The sequence below is a fragment of the Heliangelus exortis genome, chromosome 30 (assembly GCF_036169615.1).
Source record: "Heliangelus exortis chromosome 30, bHelExo1.hap1, whole genome shotgun sequence".
Taxonomy (NCBI): domain Eukaryota; kingdom Metazoa; phylum Chordata; class Aves; order Apodiformes; family Trochilidae; genus Heliangelus; species Heliangelus exortis.
This window is the reverse complement of record NC_092451.1, coordinates 2,471,106-2,498,271: the sequence shown is the minus strand read 5'-3', so window position 1 is coordinate 2,498,271 and position 27,166 is coordinate 2,471,106. Positions and strand designations below refer to the sequence as shown.

Below are 27,166 nucleotides of genomic sequence, written 5' to 3'. Positions count from 1 at the left end.
GCTGCCCAGAAAGCTGCCAGGAACTCTTTCTGCCACAATTAAGCACCTGCTAGAAGAGAGCAAATAAGCCAAATCATGCGGCTGGCAAACAAGCTTTACGTGTTCCTTCCCCCGTGACCCACTCCAAGAAGGAAAAAAAAAAAAAAAAAGCTGAAAATCGAGCTGCAAGCTCGGCTGCTCCTCGCAGCTCCCCCGTTGTTGCAGGGAGGAAAAAAAAAAAAAAAAAAAAAAAAAAAGCTGCCAAAAGCTTCACCCTGAAGCCAAAAAGCTTCAGCAGCAGCAGCTCAAGTGTGGGGGGCAGCCTGGGAGCTGCCTATGCCCGGGTTGGAAAACCCAAGGGCTTCTTCCCCCCCTCCCCAAAATAAGCGACTCCATCTCCTTCTGCTATGGAGAGAGAGATCCCCGTCCTGCGTGTTAGGTGAGGCTCGGGGGGAGGGGGGGGGGTTTGGGGGTGATGGCGAAAGGGTGGGGGGGTCCACCCTGGGGGTGATGCCGAGCTGCGAGGTGGGGCGGGTGCTGAGGTTTTGACGCCGGGTGACGCCAGTTTGATCCCAGTGGAAAGGGATGGAGAGGCTGAGCTTAGCGTGGCTCCGGGGGAGGGGGGAGGATTAAAAGGGGGGGGGGGGGAGGGGGGGAAAAAGGCAGCCGAAAGCTTTGGGAGAGGCCACACATGATGCTGATACAGAGGGGGGGTGAAGGGGGTTGATGCCGTCCGGGCGATCGCGTTGCAAGATCTTTTTGATGAGTTTTTTATTTTTGGGTTGTTGTGATGGGGGGGGGGGGGATGACCCTGGGGGGCTGCGGGTTGGGGATGGAAGGCAGGAACGGAGTGTGGGGCCTGAGCTTGGAGGGTGGGGATGGGTGGGTTTCCACCACCCCCCCCTTCCATCCCTTTTTGCTGGTGCCACACGATGGGGGCTCCTCCGGCACAGCCCCCCCAGGAGGGGGATATGGGGGGTGGGCACCTCCCCAAGGGGAGAGGGAAAGGTGCTGAGAGGAGGAGGAGGTAGAGAGAGGATGCAGCCCTTCCCGGGGGGCAGGAGGAAAATGGGAAGGAGGGGGGGGGAAAGCAGGGGGGGTGGGATGCAGGGGGAAGGATGGAGGTGAGATGGAGGGGTGGCTGAGGGTGCGGCAGATGCCGGAAAGCCAGCGGGGTGGGGGTGCTGGGTGGGGGTCCCCTGCGAGGGCAGGATGGGGACCCATGGCGGACTGGAGAAGGGGATGTGGGTCCCCAAAGTGGGGAAGGATTGATGGGGGGGGGGGCAGGATGGAGCCCCCTGCGAGCGAGTGTTAGGGGCAGGGTGGGGGTCCCATGCGCGGCAGGATGGGGTCCCCCACCCTGGTCCCTCAGCCCCCTGCCCACCCGCAGCCCCCTCTGGGGTGCCCCCCCCCCCATCTCTTTCCACCAATGGGCAGCGGCGAGGGGGACGGGGGCGGGGCCTCGGGATGGGGGGGGCCGCTTGTTTTTTGTGAATGAAAGGCGGGGCGGCCTCGACTGCAGCGCGCAGGGCTCCGCGCAGGGCTCCGCGCAACGCAGCGCAGCGGGCCGCGGATGCGGAGATCGGGGCGACCGAGGTACCGGCATGGGCCCCCGAGCCCCAGGCCTTGAGCCGCGCAGCGCGGCGCCGAACCTCGCCGAACCGAGCCGCGCAACTTGCGCCGTGGCCATGTCCGGAGGGGCGAGCCCGGCCCCGGCCCCTGGGAGCCGCCGCTTCGTCTGTGTTGGTGTAAGTACCGGGAATCCCCCCCCCCTTCCCCCTTTAGCTCCCCCTTCCTCTTCCTCGGCTTCTCATCCCGCTCCGCCTCCGCGCATCCTGCTCGGCGCGGGGGGCAGCGAGGGCCCGGCCTGGACCCGCCGCCCTTTTAGTGCCCCCACCCCCTGCCTGGGCGCTCCGAACCCTCCCGATGTGATGTCCCCATCCCCGACCCTTTTGCAGATCGCTCGCCCCCCGCCCCCATTCCCCCTCCCTCGCAATCCCCGGCCTAGGGCCTCCCCGGCCTCCTTGCGATGCCCGCACCCCCGATTTGGGGGTACCCAGCACCCCCCACCCCTTTGCAATGCCCCCCCACCCTTTCCCGGTGCTCCTCGAGCTCTTTGCAATGCTCCCCTCCCCCCCCGCCCGATGTGGGGGCTCCCAGCACCCCCAAACCCCGTTACAATCCCCGCGCCCATTCCCGCTGCTTCTGACCCCTCTGGAACTCCCCGCACCGATCCGGGGCTCCATCTCCTCCTTCCCAAACCCCGCACCTATTCCCGGTGCTCTCCGGCTTCATTGCGATGCCCCCCACCCCCCCCCCCCCAGCCCCCCACCCCCGATCTGGGTGCTCCCAGCACCCCCGGCCCCTTTGCAAAGCTCCGGCAGCCCCCGGTCCCCTTTATGTCCCGGTCCCGGTCCAGTGGTCGGTCCAGGCGGTGTCGCAGCCCGGTTCGGCTCCTTCCCCCTCCTCTCCCCGTTCCCGCACCGCCTCCCGCCGCGGCCTGCACAGCCCCGGCCACCTCCGCAGGGGGGGGTGAAAGGGGAAGGGGGGGGAAAGAAGGGGTCCCGCACCCCCAATTTGCCCTCCCCCCCCCCCCCCCCCCTCAAGCCCAAAGCAGCCGGGAGGGGCTGTGATGTTTTTGGTTGGTGTTGCTGGGTCTGGGAGGTCGTCCCATCCGTGTTTGTGGGTCCCCCCCACCCCTTCCCCGGTTTTGGGGGGTTCTCCTCCCCTGGTGAGGTGCGGGATGGAGGATTTGGAGCCTGGGGGTTGCTAGGAGACGGCTCCCGGGGTGATGGTGCAGTTGCCTTGGCAACCACGGGCTGGGCGGCTCGGAAGGAGCAATTTTGGGGTTCTCCTTGGGGGGGTGGGATGGGAATTGGGTGCCTGTTGTCTGGGGGGGGCTGGGAGAGCAGAGTTGGGGGGGGGGGAGGAGAGGGGGTTCTGGCTGGAGCATCCCTGCTCCCCAGGGAAGGGTTTTTTGGGGAGGGGGAGCTCTGATCATTTGGCATCTTGGGGAGGGGGGAGGGGGGGGTTTGGAGCCAGCCCTGGGAGCCAGGGGAAGGTGGGAAGGGGGGGGGGGGGGGTGCTGAAATTGTCCCTTCAAAGAGGCTCAGCCCCCTCCTGAGGTGGGGGGGGTGATGTCTCCTGGGTGGGGGGGCTACGAGCCACCCCCTTGGGGCCACCAGGGTTTACCAGGGGGCTTCTGCTTTCATCAGAACTCAGATTTTGTGCCCTCTGCTGCTCCCCCCCCCCTTCCCTCCCCCCTTCCAGGCACCGAGGATTTAGCCCCTAATTTTCTCCCACCACCCAGACTTGGGGAGCTGGCTCCCAAGTCCCTGGTTCTGAGCTGAGCTCCTGGGGTTGGGGCAAGGATCCAAAGTGGCAGCCGCAGTTTTGTCACCTCCTTGTGCCTTCCCCTCCCCTTCTGAATGAGCTGGGCTGGCTTGGGAACACGCCTGGCCCTAAAAATAACTGCAGAGAAGCTCCTCCAGCAGCTCCCCCAGAGATCTCCCGGCCTTGATCCTGGCAGGAGCACAGGGAACCAGGGATGGAGGTGGAGGGGGATGTGTGAGGTGGAAGCAACTTTCCAGGGGCTCACGGGGAAGGAAAGAACCTGCCCCGAGGCCTTTTAGTGTCCTGAGGAGGAGGTTATTCCCAGCTGGACGTGCCCCCCCTTGGAGATGCCCTTCCTTCATCCCGAAGGATGGGGGGGATGCATCCCAAAGGGTGAGGGGATGCATCCCAAAGGGTGAGGGGATGCATCCCAAAGGATGGGGGGGGATGCATCCCAATGGTGAGGGGATGCATCCCAAAGGATGGGGGGGATGCATCCCAAAGGATGGGGGGGATGCATCCCAAAGGGTAGAGGGGATGCATCCTGAAGGATTCAGGGGATGGTCCCCAAAGGATTCAGGGGATGGTTCCCAAAGGATGGAGGGGACACATCCCAAAGTGTGGAGGGGATGCATCCCAAAGGATGGAGAGGATGCATACCAAGGGTGAGGGGACACATCCCAAAGGGTAGAGGGGATGCATCCCAAAGGATTCAGGGGGGTGGTTCCCAAAGGATGGGGGGGATGCATCCCAAAGGGTGGAGGGATGCATCCCAAAGGATGGAGGGGATGCATCCCAAGGGTGAGGGGACACATCCTAAAGGGTGGAGGGGATGCATCCCAAAGGATGGAGAGGATGCATCCCAAGGGTGAGGGGACACATCCTAAAGGATGGAGAGGATGCATCCCAAATGATTCAAGGGATGCATCCCAAAGGATGGAGGGGATGTGGCCTGTGGTGCCAACCACTCCGAGAGCTTTTGCCTTGGGACCAGCTGATGGTTCCCAGCCCCAAGCCACCTGGATCAGTGCCACGCTCCTTCCCCACCCACCTTGCCCACGGGGCCCAATCCTGGGGGGTGCTGAGCCCCCCTCACACCTCCCCTCTCCTCTGGGTTGCTGTAGCCAGGTGTGCTCAGGGAAGGGAGGTGGTAACATTGGGAAGTCCTTGCCAGGCTTGGGATTTTTAGGGAGCCGGCGTGCCAGGGCTCGTTGCCATGGTTACTGGATTTTTTTTTTTTTTTTTTTTTTTTTTTTTTTTTTTTTTTGTGGTTTTTTTTTTTTTTTTTTTTTGCTCCCCGTGCCTTTGTGCTGGTGGTTTCTTATAGCAGCTCGGAAGGAAGGGGAAAGAAATCTGCAGCTTTGGGAAGTTGAGAGCAATTGGGATGTGGTGGGTTTGTGGTTTGGTTGGGGTTTTTTATTTTTTTTTTTTTCCTTTTATCCTTTTCCCTTTCCCTCCATCTCCTCCCCGCTCTTTCCCCCCCTCCCTGGAAAGCTCATAAATCCTTGGCTTATTGCTGGGGTCAGTTAATTCTGGGGGATTTAGGCTCTGAGGAGCACACCTGCTTGCAGGAGCTGGGTGCTCAGCAGCACCCATAGCCCCAGCACCCATCCTGGGGTGGGGGGGGGAGCAGGATTTGTGCCGTGCTGGGAGCTGGGTGATGCTGGGAGCCTTCCCGGTGCCTGCTGAGCTTGATGGAAATGAAATGAGTTCTTCTGGGCTTTTGGAGGGGGCAAAATATCCCCTTCTGGGAAGGGGGGTAGGGAAAAGGAGGCCAGGTCAGTGTCAAGGGACAGAGCTGGTGCTCCAGAGGCAGCCGGAGAGGGGGTTGGAGGGATCTGGAAGCTTCGCTTGGAAATGCTGGAGAGGGAGAAAGGGGAAAGAAGGAGGAGGGAAAGGGGAAGAAAAGGGAAAAAAATAAATAAAAAATAATAATAATAATAAAAAAGCCTCCTCTCACATGAACAAGCATGAGCCAGGCCCGGAGAGACAGGGAGGGAGGAATCCGAGGCAGGACACGTGGCTGATGGGCAGCAGAGCAACACTCACTGCCACCAGAACGTGGAAATTTAAAGGGGACTGGAAGGGAACGTGAGGCAGGGAGCAGGGAGCAGGGAGCAGCTGCCTTCCCTCCCTGCCTGCTGCCTTTCTTTCCATGCCTTCCCTCTTTCCTTGCCTTCCCTTCCCTCCTTCCCTTCCTTCTCTCCTTCCTTCCCTTCCTTCTCTCCTTCCTTCCCTTCCTTCTCTCCTTCCTTTCCCTCCTTCCTTTCCCTCCTTCCTTTCCCTCCTTCCCTTCCCTCCTTCCCTTCCCTCCTTCCCTTCCCTCCTTCCCTTCCCTCCTTCCCTTCCCTCCTTCCCTTCCCTCCTTCCCTTCCCTCCTTCCCTTCCCTCCTTCCCTTCCCTCCTTTTCCCTGCTTCCTTTTCCCTGCTTCCTTTTCCCTGCTTCCTTTTCCTCCTTCCTTTTCCCTCCTTCCTTTTCCCTGCTTCCTTTTCCCTGCTTCCTTTTCCCTGCTTCCTTTTCCCTGCTTCCTTTTCCCTGCTTCCTTTTCCCTGCTTCCTTTTCCCTGCTTCCTTTTCCCTCCTTCCTTTTCCTCCTTCCTTTTCCCTCCTTCCTTTTCCCTCCTTCCTTTTCCCTCCTTCCTTTTCCCTCCTTCCTTTTCCCTCCTTCCTTTTCCCTCCTTCCTTTTCCCTCCTTCCTTTTCCCTCCTTCCTTTTCCCTCCTTCCTTTTCCCTCCTTCCTTTTCCCTCCTTCCTTTTCCCTCCTTCCTTTTCCTCCTTCCCTTCCCTTCCCTTCCCTCTTCCCTTCCCCATCTCCCTGTCCCTCCAGAACTCCAAGCAGGATTCTCAGCATCCTCTGCTTGCTTCACCCCCCCCTCCCCGTTCCTCCTCAACATCCCATCCAACCTCCCTTATCTCCAGGATATTTTCTCACCCCTCGGCATCATTCCCACCCCCTGCAGGTCCCCAATTAATGGATTCTGACATGGATTATGAGAGGCCAAACGTAGAAACCATCAAGTGTGTCGTGGTGGGGGACAACGCCGTGGGCAAGACCCGGCTCATCTGCGCCCGCGCCTGCAACGCCACCCTGACCCAGTACCAGCTCCTGGCCACCCACGTCCCCACCGTCTGGGCCATCGACCAGTACCGAGTCTGCCAGGAGGTGAGGAGACTGGGACAGGGACTCCGGGGTGGCTCCTGGGAGCTCGGAGGCGTCGGGAGCCGGATCTTCCCCTCGGGATGCGGCGGGGACGGCCCCGCTGCCGGCGGGACGAAGGGGCTGAGGAGTTGGGTTGGTGGTTGTGTTCCTGCAGGTGCTGGAGCGTTCCCGGGACGTGGTGGATGATGTCAGTGTGTCCTTGAGGCTCTGGGACACCTTTGGTGACCACCACAAGGACAGACGCTTCGCTTATGGCAGGTAGGGGAGAGGCAGAGCCCGGAGGAGGGAGAGGAGATAAAACCGGGTCGGTTCCGTCCATCCCCAAGCTGTCCCTTGAGCCTCCTTTCGTCCCGGCAGGTCTGACGTGGTGGTTTTGTGCTTCTCCATCGCCAACCCCAACTCCTTGCACCACGTGAAGACCATGTGGTACCCCGAAATCAAACACTTCTGTCCCCGGGCCCCTGTCATCCTGGTGGGCTGCCAGCTCGACCTGCGCTACGCAGACCTGGAGGCCGTCAACAGGGCTCGGCGCCCCTTGGCCAGGTGGGGTTTTTTCTGCTCCTGAGGCTTTTGGTCAAGGTTTACCACTGGTCTGGCAATCAAAACCAGAGAGCAGATGTTCTCATTAATCCCCCTCTCCTCCCTGATAAAGAAAGGAGAGAGGCCGATGGGTTGGAAAGGAAACTACGCGGCTTTAATGGAGCAGTAAGGATAAAAAGGGAAAAATTACTAAATCTGCACAAATATAGAGGAGAATTGATACTGTGTTGCTCCCCCCCTCCCCCCAATAACTCTGATGTCATCCCCGAGGCTGCAGGGCAGCCCTGGGAAAGTCCAGGCTGGAATCCTGGGGTCAGGAGCAGTTGGGAGCTGGAGGCAGGAACACAGAGATTCAGGCTGGGATGGATCAGGAGCAGAGGCAGAGGAAGGGATGGGATCCTCCCAGGATGACAAAACAAACAAGGACAGGGGAAGAAGGGGAAGCAGGAAGGGGTTTGAGCCTCGTGATCCCTCAAATTTATCCTGAGGATGAGGTGTATGGGATGGAATCCTCTGTTTGGTCATTCCTGGCATCTGTCTTGTCTGTTCATCCCTAAAGGAGGCTGCAGGTGGGACCTTTTTACTCCTTCCAGAAGGCAAAATGTTCCTCAGAGCTGAGCAGTGGCCTTGGTTCTGCATCTCAGTCTCTAGCAGTAACCATAAACATGGAGTTATCAGTCCTGGAAGCAGACACTGTCTGAGAAACTTGCTGGAATTTCAGCAGTGCAGCTCCTTAAAAAGAGACCGAGCTGAAAATCCCAAGACAGAAAACCCCAAGACAAAAAAAACCACCTTTATCCCGGCCCAAACCAGGAGAGCTCTCTCCTCTCCCTGCATTTTTAAGAGCTCCCTTCACCCTCTCCTTTCTCCCTGTAGGCCAATCAAACCTAACGAGATCCTCCCTCCAGAGAAGGGGAGGGAGGTGGCCAAGGAGCTGGGGATCCCCTATTACGAGACGAGCGTGGTGGCCCAGTTTGGCATCAAGGATGTTTTTGACAACGCCATCCGTGCTGCCCTCATCTCCCGCCGTCACCTCCAGTTCTGGAAGTCCCACCTCCGGAACGTTCAGAGACCTTTGCTCCAAGCCCCTTTCCTTCCCCCCAAACCCCCTCCTCCCATCATCACCGTCCCCGACCCCCCTTCCAACAACGAGGAGCGCCCGGCTCACCTCTTGGAGGACCCCCTGTGCGCGGACGTCATCCTGGTGCTGCAAGAGAAGATCAAAATCTACGCGCACAAGATCTACCTCTCCACCTCCTCCTCCAAGTTCTACGACCTCTTCCTCATGGATCTGAGCCAGGAGGAGCAGCAGGGAACCACCGGGCAGGGTTTCGGGGCGAGCGGCGCCGCCGGGCACGGCTTCGGGGCGGCGGGCGCCGAGCGGGTGGTGCAGCAGCAGGAGGAGAGGCACCACGGGAGGGATTTCCTCCTCCGAGCTGCCAGTTTTGATATCTGTGAGAGCACGGAGGAAACGGGCTGCGGGCAGAGGAAAGCGTGCCTTAGAGCTTCCACCAGTGACGGGATCCTGCGGGGAGAACGCTACGAAAAGGGGGAGAGGGGGCTGCGGAGGGGAAGGGACCTCTCGGCGTGGAGCAGGGCTTTCGCCAGCATCCAGGAGGAGATGGCAGAAGATCCCTTGACCTACAAATCCAAGCCGATGGTGGTGGTGAAGATGGACGCTTCCATCCAAGCGGGGCCTTTCCGGGCTGTCTTGAAGTATCTGTACACGGGGGAGTTGGATGAGAAGGAGAGGGACCTGATGCACATCGCTCACATCGCTGAGCTCCTGGAGGTCTTTGACCTCCGGATGATGGTGGCAAACATCCTCAACAACGAGGCTTTCATGAACCAGGAGATCACCAAAGCCTTCCACGTCCGGAGGACCAACCGGGTGAAGGAATGCTTGGCCAAGGGGACTTTCTCAGGTACAACTCCGGGAGGAGGGAGAGGAAAACCTCCCCGGTGCCTTTCATCCCTTGGGGTGGGTGGTGGGTGGGTGGTGGGTGGAGGGATGGAGGGATGAGTGGATGGATGGATGGATGGATGGATGGATGGATGGATGGATGGATGGATGGATGGATTGAGGGAGGGAGGGATGAATGGAGGGAGGGATGGATGGATGGATGAGTGGATGGATGGATGGATGGTGGATGGTGGATGGATGGATGGATGGATGGATGGATGGATGGATGGATGGAAGGATGGATGGATGGATGGATGGATTGAGGGAGGGATGAATGGAGGGATGGATGGATGGATGGATGGATGGATGGTGGAGGGATGGAAGGATGGATGAATGAATGGATGCTGGATGGATGGATGCTGGAGGGATGGAGGGATGGAGGGATGGATGGATGGATGGATGGATGGATGGATGGATGGATGATGGATGGATGGATGGATGAGTAGATGGATGGATGGATGCTGGATGGATGCTGAAGGGATGGATGGATGGTGGAGGGATGGAATAATGGATGAATGAATGAATGGATGGATGGAGGGATGGATGGATGGATGGATGGTGGATGGATGGATGGATGGATGGATGGATGGTGGAGGGATGGATGGATGGGGAGCTGGGAGCTCTCCTGCCTTTGCCATGGGTCAGCAGGCACTGCCTCACCTTCCCCTGTCTGGTTGTATTCTGCATTTCAGGGTTGTTTTTTATTTCAAAGCTTTTTTCTTTTTCCCCCCAGAAAGTGTGAGTGCAGAGCCCTTCCCCGGGGTTTCCTGCTCCTCAGCTCACTGTTTATTTATGGGAAAGCAGAAAGGGGACTTCCTTCCCCCCCCCAGGGCCCAGATTTTCCCAGAATCAGCAGATTTCTGAAGGAGCATCAATGCCCTTGGTAGGATTTCCCTGGCTCCAGCTTCCTGCTGAGCACCACAGGCCCCAGGGTGACATCCCCAGGGGGGATGTGTGAATGTCCCAGCCCCCCTCTGGCTGAATTTGTTTCCTGAGGATGGAAGTTGTCACTGTCAGGGGACAGATGTGTCCTGGCAAGGAGAGGGGACCTCAGGGAGAAGCCCTGATCCAGGCTGGAAAAAGGGTGGGAGATCCCCAGCATCCCTCCTGGCTCTCCCAAAACCTCAAGCTTGGGAGGGACGTTTGATTCCTGGGTTCTCCCCTTTTTTTACCTGAGGAAAATCCCTGAGGAGAGCTGGAATCTCCCATCAGGACCCTTCCCTGAGCATCTCTTGAGCCACTGGAAGATGCTGGGGAAGCAAACCAGAGATCTGGAGGAGAAATTCCAGGATATTCCAAAGCTCTGTCCCTTTCCCCGAGATCTTTTGTGGCAAGGGGTGGCCAAGCCTCAGGGGACGGGGACAGTGCTGGCAGCATCCCTCTGCTTGTCCCCAGATGTCACCTTCGTGCTGGATGATGGTGCTATCAGTGCCCACAAGCCCCTGCTCATCTCCAGCTGTGACTGGATGGCTGCAATGTTTGGAGGTCCCTTCGTGGAGAGCTCCACCAACGAGGTGAGGAGCAAACCCCACGGAGCTGTCCCCGGGAAGGGGGTGGGACAGCCAGGGCCAGCAGTGGGGTGACAAGTGACAAGTGGCCTGTGTCCCACAGGTGGCACTTCCTTACACCAGCAAGAGCTGCATGAGGGCAGTGCTGGAGTACCTCTACACAGGGCAGTTCAGCTCCAGCCCTGACCTGGATGACATGAAGCTCATCATCCTCGCCAACCGCCTCTGCCTCCCACACCTGGTGGCTCTCACTGGTGAGTGGGGAGGAGGGGGTCCCCAAATTTGGTGGCAGCACTCTCCCAGCTGCCCTCTTCACCCTTTTGTCCTCTCATTCCTCTCCTTCCCCCCCCCTCCCAGAGCAGTACACGGTCACGGGCCTGATGGAGGCAGCACAGATGATGGTGGACATTGATGGGGATGTCCTGGTGTTCCTGGAGCTGGCTCAGGTAGGATGGGATGGGGAGAGGTCCCTGTGCCAGCAGGGATGGGGATGGGGAGAAATCCCTGTGCCAAGGAGGGATGGGATGGGGAGAAATCCCTGTGCCAAGGAGGGATGGGGATGGGGAGAAATCCCTGTGCCAAGGAGGGATGGGATGGGGAGAAATCCCTGTGCCAAGGAGGGATGGGATGGGGAGAAATCCCTGTGCCAGTAGGGATGGAGAGAGGGAGAAATCCCTGTGCCAAGGAGGGATGGGGAGGGGGAGGGGGATGGGGAGAGGTCCCTGTGCCAAGGAGGGATGGGGAGAAATCCCTGTGCCAATAGGGATGGGGAGAGGTCCCTGTGCTAGTAGGGATAGGGATAGATCCCTGTGCCTACTGTAGGGATAGGGAGAGGTCCCTGTACCAGTAGGGATAAGGATAGGGAGAGATCCCCATGCCAGTAGGGAGGGGGATGGGGATAGATCCCTGTGCCTACTGTAGGGATAGGGAGAGGTCCCTGTGCTAGTAGGGAGGGGGATAGGGAGAGGTCCCTGTGCCAGTAGGGACAGGGAGAAATCCCTGTGCCAGTAGGGATGGGGATGGGGAGAAGTGCTGGGTGATGCCTCGTGGCTGGGTCCAGGAGCTCTGGGGGGAGCTGATGTCCTGATGGAGAAGAAGTCAACCAGGTCTTGGATATCCATGGAGGAAAAGGGGAAATCTCTCTCCTGCTTCTCTGCTGGTCCATCCTGGGGTGGATCTGAGGTGGGCTCCCCTCTTTTCCAGTTCCACTGTGCCTACCAGCTGGCTGACTGGTGCCTCCATCACATCTGCACCAACTACAACAACGTCTGCCGCAAGTTCCCCCGGGACATGAAGGCCATGTCAGGAGGTGAGCGTGGGGCCAGGCTGAGCTGAGAAGGAGGATGGGGGGATTCCTGGCAACGCCAGCAATGCCCTCACCCCCTTTTCCTCCCTCACCCCCTTTTTCCTCCCTGCAGAAAACCAGGAATACTTCGAGAAGCACCGCTGGCCGCCGGTGTGGTACCTGAAGGAGGAGGATCACTACCAGCGGGCGAGGAAGGAGCGGGAGAAGGAAGATTATCTCCACCTCAAAAGGCAGCCCAAGAGGAGGTGGCTCTTCTGGAATGCCTCCTCCTCTCCTTCCTCCTCTCCTTCATCGTCGGCAGCCACAGCCTCCTCTTCCTCCTCCTCCTCCTCCTCCTCGGCTGTGGTTTGAAAGCCCGTCCTTGCCCCGGCTCCAGCATCCCTGGGAAGAGACGGAGAGGAGGAGGAGGAGGAAGAGGAGGAAGAGGAGGATGATCTGCCCCAGCACCAGGCACGGAGCAGATGCCACCAGAAGAGGAGGTGGTGGCAGCAGGGAGCCCCCGTGGGGGGGTTTGGGTGCCAGCCCCCCAGCTGCTCCTGGAGCCCTGCTCGCCCCACGCCGCGGCTGCCAGCGCTGCAGAGCCCGAGGAGCAGGAGAAACTCATGTTTACAGGAGCATGAGGGCTGTGTTTTGGTTTCATTTGGGGTTTGGGTTTTGGTTTGTTCCCTTTTTTTTTTTTTTCTGTGTTTTTTTGTCCTTTTTCTTTTGGTTTTTTTTTTTGTTTGTTTTTGGGGGGGAACATCAGCCTGAGGAAGAAGCAAACCCATCAAACCCATCCCGCTTCCTACTCGAAGCTGTAAGCAGGAGCTGGGGGTTATGGTTGGGTTTTCCCACAGCATCTCCCCCCCCCCAGGCAGCCAGAGCTGCTGAGGGGTGGGTCCTGTCCCCCTTTTTGATTTGCAACAGGCAGGCAGGGTGCAGGGGACTGCAGCATCCCTCTCTTTTGCTGACAAGTCCTAATTCAGGGAGCAGGAGGGGACAGGAGTCCTCTCCTCCCTGCCTCCAACTTGTCATTTTTTTTTAAAGAGAAAACTTGCAGCAAAAAACCAAACAAACCTGACAAGCCAACCACCCCAAACCCACTCTCTCAACCTGGCCACACCAGAAACCCAACCCCAGGCTTTTGGCTTGGGATTTGAGCCTGGAAGGCTCCACTGTAATAAATGGAATTTTAAAAGCCCAGCGTGGTCCCTGTCTGTTTGGGAGGAAGCAGCTGGACAGGGGGCACCTTTTTTGCCCTGTTTGGGGTGATACCCACACCCCCCCGTGCCAGCTCTCCCTAGAGGGACAGGGACAGAAGGCTCCAGCTCTCAAATAAACCACTGAGAGGTGGCTTTGCCATCAGACTCACTTTGCATGTCCCACTTGTGTCCTCGGAGGTGCACGAAGGCAGCAGGTACCTGGCAGGAGAAAGCAGTGAGGACAGGGCAGAACCATCCATCCCCTTTGGGGAGGTTTTGTAGGATTGTCAGGCAGGGAGGGACCCAAAACTCTCCTCACCCTCCCCAGCCAGGAAGGGGAAAGCTGCTTTGAGCCTGCTGCTGGAGCAAGGATGCAGGGATGGTCCCAACGGGGTCCCCTTCCTGCTCTGCATTGCTCCTTGTCCCTGCTGGCCTCAGGAGAGCACCTTGGAGTTACTTCTTCCACATCCTCATCCTCAAATCCTGGATGCAGGAGCAGAGCTGCAGCTCCAGCCACTTCTCACTCCCATCTTTTCACCCTTTGCAGCACCAGCGAGCAGGTAGGATGTGCAAGTTGGGGTTTGTTTGGTTTTTTTTTGTTTTTTTTTTTTTAGTTTGTTTTGGTTTTTCTCTTTCAAATCTGGGCACTCCCCACTGCTTCCAAGTCCTCTTTGCCTGGACCTCAACCTGTGTGTCCCAAAATTAACCCTGCATGTGCCAGGCTCTGCAGGAGCTCCCTCCCCAGGTCTGCATGCTTGGGAGGCACAAAACTGGGGGGGCTGCTTGGGATTAAGACCTCAGGAAAAAAGGTCACCGAGAGCTCCTGCTTTTTAGCACTTGAAAAATTCCCTGTGCTACTGAGAAAACCCAGGGGGGAGGAGAGCAGGCAGCTCCCAGGGTTTTCCTGGAGCAAGCAGAGCCTTTTTTTTCTCACCAAGCATTGCATGGATCTGCAAAGCAGCTATTGCAACACAGAGCCCTGGCTCAGTGCAGCCAGAGGAGGGAGCACCATGGCCCAGAAGCAGCACTTGGCCCCGGGGGTCCCCACTCCCCCCCCCGTGTGCTCAAGGGACTGAGATTTCAGCCTCCTAATTTTTTCCAGGTGGCTGAAGGTGATGAGACTCACGGTGGGAGGTGTAAAAGCAGAGCTGGGGTTTGCTGCTGAGGAGTTTTTCCTTGGGGCAGGAGCATCAAGGGTGGGGAATGTTCCTGGAGCAGGTGCTGAGCTCCCCTTTGGTGCCCACTGAAACCTAGAACAGAGCATGGGCAGAGGAAAGGTGGGGGAGGAATAAAAAAAAAAAAAAATAATAAAGATATCAGGAAAGGTTTTTTTTTTAAAAAAAAAAAACGAAAAAAATACCAAGCTTATTCTTCCTTTATGTAAATTGAAAGAACAAACTGGCTGGGCCAGAGCCACCTATGAAAATAAACAACCACGCATAGTAAAAAAAGAAAAAAAACAAACCTATTTTTTTATTAGGAATTAAGGTAATACCTGTGTATGTTTACAATTACTAAATAAATATATAAATACAAGGTTTCTGCTTGTGTTTTTTAAGTGTGAGGAGGGAGGAGCCCAGGGTAGCCCTGGTGGGCTTGGTTTTGGTACTGCTCAGCAGTTACTCAAACATCCCTGGTGTAACCAAGGGCACCAATGCCAACCAACCAGCCCCAAATTATCCACTCTGATGGCAAAAAAGCTCTGTCCCAGCCCAAACCAGCACCCTTGGGTGCTGAGAGGGGCTGGCAATGCTGCTGGTGCTTTCCCATTGTGCTGGGAAAGGTCCTGGGGTGGTTGGACTCAAGTAGTGCAGGAGTTTGGTTTGGGATTTTTTAATTAATTTTTTTTTTTTTCCCAGCCAAGTTGTTCCCTGAGCTTGAGGTGTGAGAACCTGAGCAGGGGGTAAAGGGGCTGAGGAGGGTTGGTGGGTACCCCCAGACCTGCTGGGCACTCAGTGCATTCATCTTTCCATGCTGGCTGGAGGGTGACAGGGACAGCAAAGCCACCCCATGGCCAAGGGAAGAGGAATTAACCAAAATCAGGGAAAAAAAGGTTTCTGGCCCACCACTGGTTTGCTGCTCATGTTCCCCAACCTTCCCTTAGGCAAGGCCAGAGCTCTGGGATCACTGGGATTCTCCCCCCCTTTTTCCAAGTCCACTTTCAAACTGATTCCTCACAGCAAGCAGAACCACCACCTACTTAAAAAAAACCCCAAGTTCAACAGCTTTAAGAGAGAAACCCAAAACCCAGTTGAGATTTGCCCACTGAGTGTACAGTATGAAGCTTGCTGGCCACCTTAGAGATGTTCTACAAGCAGGAGGCACTGCATGATCCAAAAAAAAAAGGATGATCCAGTTGAAAAATCACAGGCATCCTGCAAAAGCCCTTCTCTGAGCTGATCCTGAAGATGTCTGGGTAGTACCAGTGCTTCCAAGCAACAATCCCACAGGGAGAGTGCAAGAGTTTCAAGGTTTTTGGCTTGGGTGCAGTGAATTGAAGGCACCATTTGGGATTTCAGAAGGAAACACCAACATCAAGCTTGCAGCTTCACTGGAAAGGACCATGAGGTTTGTAGTTCATGAGAGCATCCACTCCCCCAGGCTCAGCTGAAGTGTACAACGCCTCAAAAAAGAGCTACAAACCAGCTTTTTTTTTTAAAAAAGGATAAAATTTAAACGTCCTTCGAGGTATTTATGGCTTCATCTTCAAGTGGGGAGAAGCCTCTCCTGCTTCTCAACTGCCTTCATATTGGAAATCTCCCTGCTGGACCAGTTTGGAGGTGATGGTCTCTGCAATCCCTCCCAGATTGATCCTGTGCAGGGCATCCAGCAGGATGTCCACAGAAGCTCTCATCCCTTGTCTGCTCAGCCAGGTGTTGAGCATCTGGAAGAAGGGCTCCAGGGAAGGTTCATTGTGCACAAAGGCAAGGTCAATGTCATTCTCACTCAGATCAAGGGCTCGACCAAATCTTCTCCAGTCCTTGCAGGGCACATCCTGGGCAAAGATGTCCAAAGAACGGCGTAAAACTGGAAGGGTTGGAAGGAAAAGCTCAGGGTAGAGCATGGAAAACTGAGGCAGAAAGGATTCTGCACTGAAAATTCAGCCCACAAGCTTGCCCCCTCCCTCAGGACATTCCCTGAGAACCAAGACTTACTGGTAATGGGGTCTCCTTCTGCCACTGAGACCAGTGTCCTCCTGGGTGGTGAACTGGGAGACGATCTTCTTATTACCTGGAAAGATAAATGTCCCCCATTAAATGGGGGAGCTGGAGACCCTCTCTCTCTCTCCTGTTGAGGCAGGAGATCACCACATCCCCCACCCCAGGACACCCATCACTTCCCAGCTTTGGGATGCCAGCAAGGGAGAGCTGGGAGAGGTCCCAGCCAAGGAGAGGAGAGCTCTGTTTGCTCAGCAGCAGCATGAAATCAGCAGAGGACTCTGGCAGCCAACTGCAATGAGCAGAGTTTACACTCCTGAACCCAAAAGAAGGACAAGAGAGCCCTCAATGCCTCTCCACAGAACCCATGGTTCAGCCTGGGAAGCCCCTGGAGCTGATCAGTTTGGTGAAGAGAGAGGAGAGCAGCAGAGTTTGGCTGAGCAGAGGGACAAACTCATGCACCTCTAGTGCTGGAGCACTGGGAATCCCTGAATCTGATTTCCCAGGGAGCAGCTGATCCTGGCAGACACGTGTGTTGTGATTATTGTCCCTTGTCCCCAGGTCCCTCCGTTGGTACCTTCTCAGCTGCTGCAACAGGTAGTTCTGTGATCAGAGAGGAGCACAAAGCAAAGGAGTTGGGTGGTTCCAGGAGGGCAGGGTCTATGCCAGCCCTCTGGGGATGTCACCTATAGCAGTGACATCCACCCTGCAGTGGTTTCAGGGCCCTGGCTCAGCCTTCATTCCAGCACAGCCCTCCCTCTAACCCAGGGTCCCCACCAGGGCCCTTGGATGTGCTGGCACTGGGGAGGGGGCTGCAAGCACCCCACACAGGGCACGGCACTACCAGAGCCATCCTCTGCTTGGCTCAGCTCTCCCACATCCCTGCAGAGCTGTGCCTCATCTCCCTGCTCCTCCAGCCTTCCCAGGAGCTGCAGGCAAAGTGGGGAGCAGAGGGGGGGACCTCACCTCAGCCCCCAGAGCTGCTACCCCAATGCTGCCATCCCAGCAACTCACCATTGCGCTGTAACACGTCCTGCTCAGGTACCTCCTGTCTCCTGGAAGGTGAAAATGGTACTGTGATCCCTCTTTCCTCAAGCAGATCTCTCTTCCCACCCAGCCCACACTGACACAGAGTTGGGGTGACCACTCTGGGGGTCCCCCTGCACCCCATGCTTACCTGGGGAATGGCAGAAGCAGCAGCAGCAGCCAAGAACGAGCATGACCACAATTGCCAGCACTATGAATGCAATCCACTGGCCTAAAGCAGATACAACAAAGGCTGTGAGGAGCAGCTCCTGGGTGTCCTCAGCTCACCCCTCCACCCCTTAACCCATTCCCCCCCTCCAGCAGCCCCTCACCCACTTTACCAGCTAAGCTGGAGCTGCTGGGGGTGGCAGGACCGCAGCGGCGGTCGCTGTGCGGCGTGCAGGGAGCCAGCTCCACTTCCCCCTCACCACACCTAGGAAAGGGGAGAGAGATGGGACAGGATGAGCACTTCTGGGGGCTGCCAGCCCAGATCCTGGTGGCACCCTCCCCGTGGCACCCAACTCACCGGGGCTGGCACTTCTGGCACATCTCACAGGGATGATCCGGGGAGCAGAAGGTGCCGTTCCTGCAGGCGCACTGCGTGTCGCTGGTGGCTTGGCAGGGCTTCAGCTCCACCTGATCTGTGGGGCAGAGGACAAAATGCTCCACCCCAGCCCCTCCCCACACTCCTCCTCTTCTGCCCTTCCACCCCACGCTCCTCCTCTGCTCCCCCTTCCACCCCACACTCCTCCTTTGCTTCCTTCCTTAAGGCAGCAAACGACGCGAGCTGACCCGGGGGAGGTGAAGTCGCTTTGCTCTTGAGTCCCAGCCTTCCCTTTTCCTGCTCCACACCTCACCGTGCCCATGGGAAAAGCAATGATCCCATCACAGCTCCACCAAGCACCCTACAAGACTGCTGCCAGCCTGGTCCTCCAGGTCCTTGCTGCCTGGAGGTCTGGTGTCCCAAGTTTTGCACAAGAGATGCTGCACTGAACGGAGACGGAGCTCAAAAAGCAGCCACCACCCCAGCTCCAGACCCCCTGCCTGCCCCCTGAGCCACGTTTTGGGGATGCTCCAGGTGACAGTCAGAGGTTTCCTGTCAGCTGAACCCAGCCAGCACTGTCCCCTCATACCTTCCCTACAGGTCTGGCAGCCCAGGCACTTGGTGAAGCTATTTGGGTATGCAATGTATCCATCTGCTGTGCATGGCAAACACCTGCTGGAGCCCCTCTGCTCGTGACAGTGCTCTGCAACATAGGTGCCTGCAAAAAAAAAGGGGTGAAAGAGAAAGAAAAGGGTGAACATCCAGGCCAGAGACATCTTTGGAGAGAGGGAGTTGATTCTGTCAACGCAGGGGGCGAACCAGATGGGTCTTTAAGATCCCTTCCAACCCCAATCTCTTTAGGATTCTGTGATATGGGAATCAACACAAGGAAAACGTTCCCATAATGACCCCTTAGATTGGAGCAACGTTGGAATCAGATGATCTTTAAGGTCCCTTCCAACTGAAACTCATCCATGAATCTCGTGACAGCAGAGCAGTGGGAAGCTGAAGGAGCTTTCCATTGCCTCCTCTCAAGGAGCAAGGATGCTCCAGCTCTGCAGGGAGAAGCAGAGCATGGCTGCTGGGGGGTGATGTCTGAGACCACTTTACCTGCAGGGCACTTTCTGCAGTAGAGATCACTGTCCTGGACTCGGTAATACTCATCCCTGCTTAGGTCCAAGGGATCCAGCCTGTCCCTCCTATTCCATGCTGCTGCAGCAGTTCCCAACACAATCTCCCTCTAAAAAAAAAAAAAAACCAAAAAACATACAGAAAAATCTGGGTTAAAAACCAAGTCAGAAGGGCAAGGGAAGAAAAGAGAATGGCAAGAGCTGCTCTGATGAACTGGGAAAGGAGCTCCGGGATGGCTCCTGGCGGCCAAACCTCCCCTTGATGCAAGTGAATGGTACTTTCCCTGTCCCAGGGTGGTTATTTCCTGGGCAAAGCATAAGGAGGAGGTTTGCAGAGGGATTCCCATGTGTCAGGTTATCAGCAAGGCAAAGGCTCCCCCAATACTTCCTTGGGCTAACACCAGCCCCCCCTTTCCTTCCCCAATTTCTGAGCGTGTGAACCCGCAGCCCTGAGAGAAAATGGAAAGGGAGCCAAGAGGAACAGGGAGGGCGTTTGTGGGGAGGAAACCAACCCCATGCCAAGGTTGGTAGGTAGTTCCTGTGCTCACAAGAAACACCCACGCTGCTCCAGACTCCCAAGGGACAGCACAGCCTCCAGAGTTTCCTTTTTATCCCCCTGCCTGGCTGGGGATGGGGAAGCCGAGGTTTCCGCCAGCTCCCCGTGCACCTTCCCGGTGGCTCAGCTCTTGCTGGGACAGGAATGGCCACTCATCCCAGCAAGGTTTGTCCCAAAGGCTCTGCCCAGCACAGGGTAGGGCTGCTCCACGAATATCAAGTGGCTATAAACTCTGCCCTGGGCTGCAGGCAGGGGGGGGTGGTGCCCGGCCGTGGCGCGCACCCCGCGGAGGTGACGGTGACGGTGACAATCTTGGCAGAGCCACTTTCTCCTTCTTCCTCCCAGCCCAGGCCCAAGAAACCTGCCTCAGAACAAATATTTCTCCTGTGAGTTAGCTAGTGAAACAATAGAGACACGAGCTTGTCCTCGGAGCTGATCCCCCCCTTCTCCTCCCCAGACACTTCCCACGCTTGTCCAAGGAAGGGTTTGAGTGACGGGGCTGAGCGATGGCCACGAGGGTGACACAGATCCACAACAACCCCCCACGGAGAGCAAACAGGCCACCAAGAGAGCCCTTCCCCTGACAAACATCCCCAAACATCCCAGCTTTGCCTGGACAGACACACAGATTCCTTGGAGAGGCACAGATCCCACGAGGAACCCATCTCCAGACTCCGATTCGGAAGGAATCAAACCCCCATCCCTCCAACAGCTCCTGGGGCTGCAGCTCCCTCTCCAACCAGGAGGAGTTTCCAAGTTGATAAAGTGCTTTTCTATCCAGAAAAATGCTTTTTCTATCCAGAAAAATGCTTTTTTATCCAGGTCAGGAGAAAAGTCTTGCTGTCACAGGGTGTTTCCCACTCAGGTTTTTAAAGCCTTCACGGATGGAGATTGGGGATGCTGTCCCCATGGGGGAAGAAAAAAAAAAAAAACCCAAAGGATATTTTTTTTCCCCCCATTTAAACACTTCAGGGCTGTGAAGGTGATGACAGCACCAACATCCCATTATCTGCTGCCTGGAAAAGGTGCAGGAGTTCCTTGGTTTTCATGAAACAGCAGCACAAGTGTCAGATAAAGTTTATCAGCCCCTCTCAGCAAGTGCAGCTCCAGTTCATCATCCCAGCACAGAGCCCTTGGCAGCAGAGGGCTGACCAACCCACCAGTCCTCCAAAACACCAGGAGAAAGCAAGCTGGGAGCTGTGGGTGAGAAGCAGTGGGATTCCAGAGTAGTTTTCACCCACAGTGAACATTCCAAGAAGCTTTGGCTCAGGGCAGAGGAATGACCAGGCACAGAAAACCCCAAGAAGCTGAGCAGCTAAAAGGTTCTGGATGATGAGGTCTGGAAAGCAAAGCTCTGGGAAGCACCAAGCTTTCAACTTTTCCTTCAAGGAGTTCAAGAAGACCCTCAGAGACCCTGAAAAGCAGGCAGACCCCTCACTGACCTTGAAACAACCCTTGGAAGCAGCAAGAGAGGCTCTCAGCATGAAGAACCAGGGCTAAAAACCTACCCCAAGCAGACCCCTCCTGGGCCTCTGCTCCAAGGAGACAGTTCTGATAAATGTGGGGGTTTTCCCCACACCAAAACTTTCTGTGGCTGGAATTTGAGCTCCTGCAGACACAGAGTCCCAGCAGCTTCCCTCCTCAGGACCAGTGGCCCAGGTCCAGGCATGATGCAATAAGCAATGGTGAGGAAGGAACTGCAGCCATATCGTATGATTACCACGTGGACCATCCCCCCCCTCTTTTTTTTTTTAATTACAGTAAAAAAGGGGAAAAAAATAAAAAAAAAAGAGGCTGGTGAGGCTGGGTTTATCTAAGTAAATGCTCATAAACAAGATAGGGAAGTAAATGAATGAGAAACTGACTCACTGTTAAACCTGGTGGGGTCAGTGCTGGTTCTAAACACAGCAATTCCACACCACGTGTAGCACTGCAGGGATTAGAGACCAGGATGAAACTCAGGGTGGGATCCTGGGATAAAACTCAGGGTGGGATCCCCAGAATAAAACCCAGAGTGGGATCCCTAGGATAAACCTCAGGGTGGAATGCTTGGGATAAAACTCAAGGTGGAATGACTGGGATAAAACTCAGGGTGGGATCCTTGGGATAAAACCCAGGGTGGGATCCTACTGACTCGAGGTGGAATTTCAGGTATTTACAAGCTCCATACAAGGTCTAATCCAGAGGGAAGAAGCAGGATACGTGCAGGTGGGATTTTTTGTCCCAAAAGCCAGAGGTGCTGAGGGGTTGGATGTCATGTGGGAAAGCTGGAAAGGTAACAAACATTCCTGTAGCAGGCAGCCCAGAACTGCCCATACCCTTTGATGCCTTCAGACAGTCCTGGGCATGTGGCCAAATCCTGACACTGGATGGCGGGCTCGGAAGGGGGAGGGACTGGGAATCCCCTTCAGTGCCATGGGGCTGGTCCCCAGAGCCATCCCAGAGCTATAGGAACGATCCCAGAGCCATAGGAACGACCCCAGAGCCATCCCAGAGCCATAGGAAAGATCCCAGAGCCATAGGAACGATCCCAGAGCCATAGGAACGACCCCAGAGCCATCCCAGAGCCATAGGAACGATCCCAGAGCCATAGGAACGACCCCAGAGCCATCCCAGTGCCATAGGAACGACCCCAGAGCCATCCCAGAGCCATAGGAAAGATCCCAGAGCCATAGGACAGTTCCCCAGAGCCACAGGGAAGATCCCCAGCCCCACATCTCCTACAAGCCCCATGGCTTTCACCCGTGCTCGCTGCCCCACAGCCCTAGGAGGGCTGAGATCCCCCTTCCCCTCTTACTTTCATGCTGCCACTTCCACCCTGCCCCACAGCCTCAGCCCCACACATCCCCCCTAACCCTGCAAACCTCAGCCCCCCACAACCCTGCTGCCCTCCAAGGGTCCTGCCCAGGTGAACCCCCACCTGCCCAGGTGGATCCCCCTATAACCTCAGCCCCCCTCACCCCTTTTCCCATGTGGACCCCCTCTAACCTCAGCCCCCCTCACCCCTCTTCCCATGTGGATCCCCTATAACCTCAGTCCCCCTCACCCATTTCCCATGTGGACCCCCTATAACCTCAGCCCCCCTCACCCATTTCCCATGTGGACCCCCTATAACCTCAGCCCCCCTCACCCTTTTCCCATGTGGACCCCCTATAACCTCAGCCCCCCCTCACCCCTGGACCGGATGGACCCCCCCTCACCCTTCCTCTCCCCACCCCCCCAACTCCACTCATCCCCCCATAACCTCTGCTCCCCCTGTGGACCACACAAACCCCACTCCAGCCCCCACTCCCCAATCCCCCCCACCCCAAACCGCTGGTAAAGCTGGGGAAACCCCCCCCTCCAATCCCCTGCTCCCTTCCAGGTGAACCCCTTGCTCCCCCCCCCCAGCTTAGAACACCCCCAAACCCCATTGCTGCCCCTTCCCCACCTTCCCCCGATCCCGCAGGACCTTTTCCCATCCCCTTTCCCATTTCCCTCCACACCACTACAAGCCCGGGCTTGTCACCACCGGCACCGCGCAGCACCCGCGGGGGTCCCCGCACCCCCCAGACCCCTTCCCCGGGGTCCCCACCCTCGGTCCCCGACCCCAAACTCACCGGAGAGAGCAGAAGTATCAGCAGAAGGAAACAGGAGGCTCGGAGCGCGCAGCGGAGACCCCCGCGCATCTTGCGCGGAGGGCAAAGGAGAGGAGGGGGGAGCGCAGCGCAGGTGCGGAGCCGGTCCGAGGGTGCGGGTGGCGATGGGGACAGCGCTGTCACCAAGAGAGAGGTGGCACCCAGCGCGGGGACTGTGGACTGAATAGAGGGTGTGGGCGAGTTGGAACTTTTATACGCGGGGGGAGGAGAAAGAGGAGGAAGAGGAGGTCCGGGGGGAACCGAACCTCCCCGTGCGCCCGCCAGCACCGAGGAACCCCACGGGGGTTCCCGGGACACCCGCTGGGAGGAGGAGAAGGAGGAGGAGGAGGAGGTTGAGCTCACCTCGCACAGAACTTTCGGGTTTTTGTGCGTTTGGGGTTTTCGCTTTTTTTTTTTTTTTTTTTTTTTTCTTCCTTCTCTGCCAAAACCGGTTACACACTTCCCAAATCAGAAGCTGCCAGGGATATTTCTCTCAAGGCGTTCTTGCTCTGCTCTCAGGGTGTTCTTGCCCCTCTCAGGGTGTTCTTGCCTCTCTCAGGGTGTTCTGGCTTTCTTGCTCTTCTCAGGGTGTTCTTGCCCCTCTCAGGGTGTTCTTGCTCTTCTCTCAGGGTGTTCTTGCTCCTCTCAGGGTATTCTTGTTCTTCTCAGGGTGTTCTTTCTTCTCTCAGGGTGTTGTTCTTCTCTCAGGGTATTCTTGTTCTTCTCAGGGTGTTCTTGCTTCTCTCAGGGTGTTCTTGCTCTTCTCTCAGGGTGTTCTTGCTCTTCTCTCAGGGTGTTCTTGCTCTTCTCTCAGGGTGTTCTTGCTCCTCTCAGGGTATTCTTGTTCTTCTCAGGGTGTTCTTTCTTCTCTCAGGGTGTTCTTGCCTCTCTCAGGGTGTTCTTGCTTCTCTCAGGGTGTTCTTGCTTCTCTCAGGGTGTTCTTGCCCCTCTCAGGGTGTTCTTGCTCTTCTCTCAGGGTGTTCTTGCTCCTCTCAGGGTATTCTTGTTCTTCTCAGGGTGTTCTTTCTTCTCTCAGGGTGTTCTTGCTTCTCTCAGGGTGTTCTTGCTTCTCCCAGGGTGTTGTTCTTCTCTCAAGTTGTTCTTGCCTCTCTCAGGGTGTTCTCTCAGGGTGTTCTTGCTCTTCTCTCAGGGTGTTCTTGCCTCTCTCAGGGTGTTCTTGCTTCTCCCAGGGTGCTCTTGCTTCTCCAGCATTTTTTCCCCATCCCGCAGCAGCCACCTCAAGCAAGGGATCCCCATTTTTCATTTTTTAGTTTTCCAGGGGGAAAAAAAAAAAAAAAAGGAGTCCCACCAACACACAGCAGGGAGAAACCCAGGCCAAGGCAGCAGAAGGTACAAAGACTCCACCAAACCCCTCACTTTTCCTGCCAAACAGTCACCCCTGAGCTGGCAAGTGGGGAAATTCCACCTTGGGGTTGTTGTTCTGGTGAGGGGAGAACTCCTCCTGCAAGAGGGAAAAAAAAAAAACCAAAACACCATTACAAAGTGAAACCTTTGGACTTTTCAGCTCTTCCCCAGTCAGGTGATTTGGAGAGTGGGGAAGAAAAATTATTCTGTCCAAAAAAAAAAAAAATAAATATGAAGGCAGAAGACAGGTTGACCTTTGCCTACCCTAAGGAGCCTGGGTGTGGGCTAACAAGGGGATCCAACAGCCCCAGGCTCCCCTTCCTTCCTCCAGAAGCCACTCTGAGTCACAGGAGGGGGATGAACAACTTGGAAGCAGCACTGCAGGCAGGGGAGAGCCTGAAAAATGGGCTGGCAGAGCTCAGGTGAGGGATGCAGGGGGAAAAAAAGGTGCTCGCCTAAAATGAACCAAAAAAAAAGGGCTCAGAGCATTGAAAATTGGGTTTTTTTCAAGCAGCTCACTCAGCCCCAGGAGCTGGAGGAAGGCAGTGAGGGGATGAGCAGAGCTGCACTCAAAACAGCTCAAAATTTGGGTATTTGGGGAGGATCTTCCTGTAGTGAGCATGGTCATGGGAGAGCAAATGAACAGCAAAAAAAAAAAAAAGGGCTCAGAGCATTGAAAATTGGGTTTTTTTCAAGCAGCTCACTCAGCCCCAGGAGGTGGAGGAAGGCAGTGAGGGGATGAGCAGAGCTGCACTCAAAACAGCTCAAAATTTGGGTATTTGGGGAGGATCTTCCTGTAGTGAGCATGGTCATGGGAGAGAAATGAACAGCAAAAAAAAAAAAAAGGGGGCTCAGAGCATCTCAGAGCATTGAAAATTTGGGGATTTTCAAGCAGCTCACTCTGCCCCAGGAGGTGGAGGAAGAAAAATGATGCTCGCCTAAAATGAGCAAAAAAAAGGGCTCAAAACATTGAAAATTTGGATTTTTTTCAAGCAGCTCACTCAGCCCCAGGAGCTGGAGGAAGGCAGTGAGGGGATGAGCAGAGCTGCACTCAAAACAGCTCAAAAATGGGAATATTTGGGGAGGATCTTCCCTGCAGGACCATGGTCATGGGAGAGCAAATGAACAGAAAAAAAAAAAAAGGGCTCAGAGCATTGAAAATTGGGTTTTTTTCAAGCAGCTCACTCAGCCAAAGGAGCTGGAGGAAGGCAGTGAGGGGATGAGCAGAGCTGCACTCAAAACAGCTCAAAATTTGGGTATTTGGGGAGGATCTTCATGTAGTGAGCATGGTCATGGGAGAGCAAATGAACAGAAAAAAAAAAAAGGGCTCAAAACATTGAAAATTTGGATTTTTTTCAAGCAGCTCACTCAGCCCCAGGAGCTGGAGGAAGGCAGTGAGGGGATGAGCAGAGCTGCACCCAACATAACTCAAAAATTTGGGTATTTGGGGAGGATCTTCCTGTAGTGAGCATGGTCATGGGAGAGAAATGAACAGGAAAAAAAAAAAAAAAAGGCTCAGAGCATCTCAGAGCATTGAAAATTTGGGGATTTTCAAGCAGCTCACTCTGCCCCAGAAGCTGGAGGAAGAAAAATGATGCTCGCCTAAAATGAGCAAAAAAAAAGGGCTCAGAGCATTGAAAATTTGGGTTTTTTTCAAGTAGCTCACTCAGCCCCAGGAGCTGGAGGAAGGCAGTGAGGGGATGAGCAGAGCTGCACTCAAAACAGCTCAAAAATGGGAATATTTGGGGAAGATCTTCCCTGCAGGACCATGCTCATGGGAGAGCAAATGAACAGAAAAAAAAAAAGGGCTCAGAGCATTGAAAATTGGGTTTTTTTTCAAGCAGCTCACTCAGCCCCAGGAGCTGGAGGAAGGCAGTGAGGGGATGAGCAGAGCTGCACTCAAAACAGCTCAAAAATGGGAATATTTGGGGAGGATCTTCCCTGCAGGACCATGCTCATGGGAGAGTTTGTGCACCCAACCATGTTTTCTCCTTGCAGAAGTCAGGGCCTGTGTGTGTCAAAAATAATTAATGTGATTTAAAGGAGCAGAATGGTTCCTGGTTGTTTCCTGGGTGGGTACTACTATTACAAGCCCCAAAAGTATGCAGGGCCTTTTGTTTAACCAAAACCATGTGTTTTGTGCTCAAGATGCTACTGACTGCAGTTGAAGTCATTTGGCTTCTTTGGGAATAACTTTTTTTTTTTTTTTTTGCAGACCACAGAATTTTGTGCATGTTCAACAGGATGGGGAAGAACCTGGACTGCCCACTCTCCAAAAAAACCCCAAAACCCATCTTTTAGGGAACAAATCCAGAGGGAAGGAGGCTGGATGAGGGACCTGGTGAGATTTCCCAGTTTGCCCTTTAATTTATACCACATTTTCTCTCCTCAGACACCCCACGACCTCCTCCTGCCCCCCAGAGAACCCCCAAATCTTTCCCCCTCCACCTTTCCAGACTGGAGCAAGGGAGAAACCACAAAGTGAGAATTTTTTTACCCAAACAACAGCAGCTTTCTCCTTGGCCTGGGGAGGGTGCTGAAGGTAGGGATGCTCCCCCTCTCCCATTCCTCAGCTCTTCGATCCCGAGGGGTGGGATCATCCACCAGCCAAGCAGGAATTTCCACCCCGGGCGTTGCTGTTTCCATTTAAGGCCGTCAGGGGGAGGGGGAGGAGAAAATAAGTGGTGAGTGTGTGGTTATCACCCAGCCAGCACCCGCTCCTTATCGCTGGCACCCAACTCACCCCCAGAACCGGGACCCCCCCAGGAGAACAGAAGTGGGAGCACAAAGGGGGGGGAAT

At 55.7% G+C, this 27,166-nt stretch overlaps 2 protein-coding genes across 3 annotated transcripts; one reads left to right on the top strand and one right to left on the bottom strand.

Annotated features, from left to right (window-relative positions):
• The first annotated feature begins 1,472 nt into the window (after nt 1-1,472).
• RHOBTB2 (Rho related BTB domain containing 2) lies at nt 1,473-13,747 on the top strand. 2 transcript variants are annotated; one of them, XM_071729329.1, is made up of 10 exons: nt 1,473-1,727; nt 6,273-6,475; nt 6,627-6,730; nt 6,830-7,015; nt 7,889-8,937; nt 10,371-10,489; nt 10,587-10,737; nt 10,841-10,929; nt 11,687-11,792; nt 11,902-13,747. In XM_071729329.1, the coding sequence occupies exons 2-10, from the start codon at nt 6,284-6,286 to the stop codon at nt 12,138-12,140; spliced, it is 2,235 nt and encodes a 744-aa protein (XP_071585430.1). In that variant the 5' UTR covers nt 1,473-1,727; nt 6,273-6,283; the 3' UTR covers nt 12,141-13,747. The 2 variants fall into 2 exon arrangements, with proteins under 2 accessions (XP_071585430.1, XP_071585431.1); XM_071729330.1 differs by lacking the exon at nt 1,473-1,727 and having other exon boundaries at nt 5,910-6,475.
• Nucleotides 13,748-14,413: 666 nt separating this feature from the next.
• Nucleotides 14,414-26,963, bottom strand: LOC139788939 (tumor necrosis factor receptor superfamily member 10A-like). Its single transcript, XM_071729331.1, has 12 exons — nt 26,864-26,963; nt 23,365-24,463; nt 22,984-23,174; nt 18,809-18,938; nt 18,288-18,416; nt 17,681-17,795; nt 17,496-17,587; nt 17,306-17,386; nt 17,143-17,183; nt 16,591-16,731; nt 16,126-16,201; nt 14,414-15,997 (listed from the first exon to the last, which is right to left on the bottom strand). Exons 3-12 carry the CDS (start codon nt 23,050-23,052, stop codon nt 15,705-15,707), a joined length of 1,167 nt encoding a protein of 388 aa, XP_071585432.1. The 5' UTR covers nt 23,053-23,174; nt 23,365-24,463; nt 26,864-26,963; the 3' UTR covers nt 14,414-15,704.
• Nucleotides 26,964-27,166: the final 203 nt, after the last annotated feature.